Source organism: Anneissia japonica, unplaced genomic scaffold, assembly GCF_011630105.1.
Source record: "Anneissia japonica isolate Jap-2015-1 unplaced genomic scaffold, ASM1163010v1 scaffold1302_len1884557_cov193, whole genome shotgun sequence".
Taxonomy (NCBI): Eukaryota; Metazoa; Echinodermata; class Crinoidea; order Comatulida; family Comatulidae; genus Anneissia; species Anneissia japonica.
Genome location: NW_022736804.1, coordinates 1,161,692 through 1,168,029, shown reverse-complemented (window position 1 = coordinate 1,168,029; position 6,338 = coordinate 1,161,692). Strand labels below are relative to the sequence as shown.

At 34.7% G+C, this 6,338-nt stretch overlaps 1 protein-coding gene across 1 annotated transcript in view; it reads left to right on the top strand.

The window, feature by feature from the left end:
* LOC117116914 overlaps positions 1-6,338 on the top strand; it is a 9,585-nt gene that overhangs the window by 760 nt on the left and 2,487 nt on the right. Inside the window, exons 2-5 of the mRNA XM_033261051.1 lie at positions 1,201-1,287; positions 2,815-3,210; positions 3,724-4,362; positions 5,773-5,847. Of these exons, the coding sequence (XP_033116942.1) occupies positions 1,221-1,287; positions 2,815-3,210; positions 3,724-4,362; positions 5,773-5,847 (1,177 nt within the window). The 5' untranslated portion in view covers positions 1,201-1,220. The remainder of the gene's footprint in view (positions 1-1,200; positions 1,288-2,814; positions 3,211-3,723; positions 4,363-5,772; positions 5,848-6,338) is intronic.

Sequence of the window (6,338 nt, the reverse complement as noted above, 5' to 3'; positions counted from 1 at the left end):
ATCAGTGCAGCTAGGGTAATAGAACAAACGAAACGTTCGACCAGCTTGGGTAGGGCCCAAACTAGTCCCACGACCACTAATGACTACAGAGCCAAACCAAGGCAATATATATATACACAGCCCAGATGCAAATAGTGGAATACAAGCTATGTGGCTCGGTTCCAGTAGATACAGAGAATATTTTGTCATTCTTAACGCGTCCTACGAAATTCTTACGAGACAGCATTTAGTTATAACTGTGTGTACCATGTAATAGAATAACATTTTAGTTCTAAATGATGTTAATACTGCATTCATAATATTGAATATGTTTCTTTATCTCCACCCTTCTGGTGAATTTACATTTTCCACCATATTTAAGAAGATTTTTATGACACTTGAATTTTCAGACTTGTGATGTTATTATGATGTCAGAATGTTATTATCATGTCCTCGTTATTTCTTAATTGCCTTCGCTTAATATTTATTTAAATCTACGTTGAGAACCACAACTTCTTGTAATTGACAGTACAATATAATTAACATAATGTGTCCATGAATTACAACCTCCGTGAAATGGTGGAGAAAGAAAACATGATTTGATTTCAATTCCATTTTGACTATTTTCTTACCTTGTGTTTGATTTAACACATATGCCTATGTATTCCAATAGAATATTCTTACTCTGTTTTCTTTGATGCTTCTAAAAACACCAAACTAACGCAATCAAAAGCTTGTATAAAAACATCAAAATACAATTGGTAGCACAAAGGCTAAAATTATTGTATGCACAACTAAATACATAAATACAAAGATATAAAAATATGAATTATTGCAAAAAAAGACACAAGACACATAGCTACATTAAGAAATCCAAGTATACCTAAACATCTAAAAGTCTAAAATATACAAAAAAAATCTTTGTAGCAAAAAATGTCACTTCCAATTAATATTAAGTCAATCACAGCCTCATAACTTTAGCTTCCACTGAATTTCCTTATCTACAAGCTGGTATTTGTGCTGTTAATAAGTTTTGCAATTTGTGTGCCAAAAATCAAACAAAGATGTTTGCTAACACCGCTTAGAATATTTCCATGCTATGCCCAGCCGAACGAAATGCTTTTCGAGCCCAACCAACTTATGCCTCTAGTCGAAATGAATCGTTGACTAAGATTCGTTGATAATCATGACAACTTAATCTTGCTTTTATTTTTCGCATAGATAAGTTTTTGTCTGAAATTATGACAGTGCCGAGGATCTCCTTCTGGATGGTTCTCTCTTCGATTTGCATTACCATCGATGGAAGAGGTAAGACCGTTTTTAGAGATATTAAGGCTCATTAAAAGAATCGAATATACCTGTAGCAACGAAAATGAAAACTAGAAAAACAAATTTATCAAAAGACTACTCACTCACTTAGGGTCGTAGGGCTATTTCCACCAGGAGAAAAAATGGCAATGTCGTCCCTTTCCAGCACTTTTTTCTGAGCTTGTTTGTTGATGATTAAAAAAATTACACTTTCGTCTATAGCTTCGGAATCTTAAAGTCATATATATCTTTTGGAATCCGCCTCCTGTTTGGCGCCCCGAGCACGTGCCCTATCTATGCCTGTTTGCACTCACCTGAAAAAAAGTAAATTGTAAGCAATTTTGCTTGCGATTCCTCATAATTTGTTTATTTAGGGAGATCAGAAATCAATAAAAACAAATATTTTAAAATTACGCTGCAAAAGCAAACCCTGAAGTCAACTTATGTCCATTGTGGTCAAAACAACTGATGGATCGCTCTAGGCCTATAAATAAATTTATAACATAAGTTTGTCTAAATGTACTGTATTCGTCTGACAGTATTGTTATTCTTTGGTATTTTTGATATTATACAAATTTATTTCAGTTTTATTTTGCTATAAGAATAATGAAATTAAGTTATTGTCGAAACCTTAATAAACTAAAAACGTTCATGAAATATTAATAACTATTACAGTCAGTGAAACCCGTTCAGTATAATACAATATTTTGAAAAGATTGTCAGATAAAACAGAAATTTTCATTATCTTCAGATTTGTCAAATCCTAAAAGTAAGATTTTAAAAATCACATTGCGAATAAAGTTTTGCTTGAATTTTGTTTAAATTATAATGAATATACATTGTTTGGGATGAATATCACTGGTGGCGGAACATGGTGGGTCGTGTGGGCCTAGCCCCACTCAGCAATTTTAGTGGGTAGGCTAACCCTCTTATAGGCCCCCAATAATTTTAATTTTGACAACAGGGCGATGGATCAACAGTTGGCTGTTGTTTATTTTGGTCGGAAGGTATTATAGGAGATTACATTAGCCCTATTAAAACAAATCACCAAATTAGTCTCACAGAACGTAAAAAAAGCCCCGCTCACTTTTCGAAGCACTGGACTTCAGCCGGCAACCCCCTGGCGTCAGCTTTGGTTTCTGGTAGGGACCTACCAACCCAACGCTCAAACTAGGCCCGTGCCACCGTCTCTGATGAACTAACTAAACTTTAACTACTAATTGTAATTGTATTGTTTTAATTAACAACCCCTCAAATAAACCTGCAAACATCCAGGTAAACCAACTTATGATGAGAAATTGAACTGACTATTTTCAATTAACCAATCGTAAATTTGATAATTTGCATAATTATGTAAAACCATTAGCACGTATTAAAGTACCTCAGCACTCTTATTTCCACTGCGTTCGGCACGCTTGCATGCAAGGGAATAGGGTTGCTTTAACTCAAAAGATTAAAGCTTTGGTGTTTTCATAAATTAACCTAATTTAACACATCATCTTATTTTTTTAAATTTAACAAATATAGGTTGCGGCAGCGGATATCATGTCTACAATTTTATTCATCTTCCGGATGATATCAGACGATTCAGTGTTAACACAACTTTGGATTTTCATACTGCTATTGATCACGTGCACCTTTCGTTCAGGCCGAGTATCTCCTCGACTACGTTTAATTTTAAAATTAGAGTAGAGAAAGAAGATCAAAATTGGTTGGAATTTGATTTTTACGAAGGAAACGAGAAGTTTGAGAAAACAGTATTTGATGGTTACAACATCTCGATATTATATGAAGACAAAAACTTTGTGATCAAACGTGCCAACGGTTCAACAATATTTCAGACGAATAATAATATTATGGCTAACTCAAAACCCAGATATTTTTGGTACGACGTAAATATCCAGATTTTAGGGTGTGAAATAGGTAAAGACCACAAAATATCCTTAATTTATTTTTTAATATTTTTTATTTTTTCACAATAATTAATTATTGTTATTAAGTTTAGTGAAATAGGATAAAAAACAATAACAATATTCCTTTCTACGAGGCGTAGTCAAGTTGATTGTAATGTTCTATCTCCAAAACATGCTTAATTTTAATAAAATTCAACATTAAAAAATTGATTACATTTTAGTCAACATAATAATTATAGCAGATTTACTTTTATTTTCTTTATAATCTAAACTTTTAGTACAACCATTTACATCCGTCCAACTTATTACAAATAGAATTCACCTACACCCTATTGACGTCATACATCAAAAAGTAAGAACCCCTTCCCCCACCCACCTCTCAAAATTATGTTTATTAATAACTAAGAAAGGGTGGGTTAAATAATATTGCAGCTATAAATTTAACATTAATATTGTTTCAACTATATATTGCATTATATGTATTTTTTTTTCTAAATGGGACTAAAATTTCATTATTTTAAAGGTTTGAGCGACCACTGTAGTGCGGAGTATTTAGGAACAACCACCACTCGGCCGTTAGAGGTAAAGTGTGCACTAACTGAATGTGTTTGGGAAAACGATAGACGCAATGGCGTATTTAAGAAGTGCAATAAAAATTGCATAGACTCGACTGCAAACTGCACAGACTATCTCACAATGATTGGATTTGATAGTAGTGTGTATGTTAACACCACCCTCCCTACCCTCGGGAATACTATCGCTCCCAGCTCTGAGACACATATGCAGATGAACACAAACAACTACCCGATTCAGAGCCATTTTAGTACTAATGTGATTCCTAAGATAGAATCGACTGAGCAGTCCAAAACAGAAATTTTGCGGCAGTCCAAAACAACGGCAGTCCAAAACAGAAATTTTGCGACTGGAGACAATAGGGTAGGGGATAGTGATTGGGCAGAGCCGCAGCATACCACGTTAGTCAATAGCAAAATAAATACGATTCGATATAGTGGAGATGGGGATAGTGGTGATTATGCGTCCAGCTTGCGGACAACTGAAACGTCAGTCAACGAAATGGAAACTGCTAGATATTTGCACTCAGAATATCGCAGCACAAGCCCTCGTCCAACTACAGTGTCAGATATGACAACTACTGGGATTGGTAATAATTTATTACTTATAACTCTTTTTTTCATTGCCATCCTCATCATCAACAGTTTCATATGCTTCATACATAACCGTTATTTTCATAACGCCACCATTATCATCATACCTATCTTTACCATTACAATTTTACAATCATAAAGGTAATACCATCATGATCATCATTGCCATCATCATTATGATCATCATTACCATCATCATCACTCTTTAAATCAACTTCATCACATCATCGTCATCATGCTGTCATCATTATCGTCATCATCGTCGTCGTCAACCATCCATCGTCTTCATCATTTTCTTTATTATTATTATTATTATTATTATTATTATTATTATCATTATTATTATTACTTTTATTATTATTATTACTATTATTATTGTTATTATTATTATTATTATTATTAGTATTAGTATTAGTATTATATTGTATAGGGACAGATTTCTTTTAATCTATCGTCATTAATGTAATGTTTATATTCATAATCTTCTAGATTTCATATCTGTCCTCCCCATATTTTTTTTTTATAAGTATGAACTCATTGTCGATCGTAAAATATATTAATGCCGTCACTCGTTGCTCGTTATTGATTATTCATTTCATTGTTGATCGTAAAAGATGTTAATGCGCTATTATATTATAGTGTTATAAATATATATATTATAAATAGTGAAACATTTACTTACTAAACGTCGTGTAAGTAAACATTTCATTATGAATTAAATTATAAAGTGTCATTATTTTAATGTATAGGGCCTACTATTGATAGTTTGCATCACATGCGATTTCTTATTTCAAGTTGAATAAAATAAGTAGTCGTATGATGTAAATTATAAAGGTAAAGGTAGGAGAATAACCCATAACTTGCAGCGTCATTGTGCTGAATTTCGTATGGGCGTGGTCAGTGACTACCTAGCAGCCGTAAATAGGCGCTTGATGGTAGATACATCTTCACATCATTCCACAACGAGAGGGGCTGAAATGAACCATAACATCGGGGTAACACACTACTGTTCCGAAAGATGTAATGGGCCAAATGTATACACTGGACCTCCATTTTTAGTCCTTATCTGAGAAGACTTGGTTCTACCAACCGAACCATGGGCGAGGAGCGGCTGGAACCAGCGCCGTTGTTAAAGCCGTAGCTAGCGGTGCCCGGCCTTACCGCTCGGCCACTCGACACGCCCATAAATAAAGAGTAATAGCAAGTAGGTTAACAAATAAAGTTAAGACTTTGATTTTATAATTTTGCTGCTTTTTGAATACATAGGCCTATATTGTATTTATCTTTGGATACACCGTCAGTGTCTAACGTGTGCGCCACTGTTATAAAAGTGCTATCCAATAAATAATTATTGTATTTTGCCGTTACTTTAATTTTTGATTATTCATTTCCTATTCATTTCTTAGGAGTAATGGCTAGCGATTTTGAAGAGAGTAGTGATAAGAATGAACCAATGACAGAGAATGAAGATATCGAGGCTGGTAAGTTCAACGCAAAGCATCGTGCGTGCATCATGACTGGCAACTTTACGTATCCATTGACAGGGGTGCCGAGAGCTACCCTGGATCCTGGGGCCCTCGGTGGCGAGGGTCTGGAGGCTGGCAAAGGTCCCGAGGCTGACAAAAAGGTCTCTGGTGGTGTCTAAGAGTACTAATGGAATTGAACCCAGAACCAATGTTATACAGACCTCCGCTGTTTATCGCACACACAGGGACCAGCACCAATTTAGTGACTTAGCTAAGCTGCTTTCTTTGTCATCGTCGTCATCATCATCATCACCATCATCATCATCTCCATCATCTTCATCATAATCATCATTAGCATAATCATCATCACCATCACAACCACTAAAAATTCAAAATAATCATCACCACAGCAATCACTATCATCATCAACTCCATCTTCATCTTCTTCTTCTTCTTCTTCTTCTTCTTCTTCATCATCATCATCAAAATTGCCTGGTCTATGTATA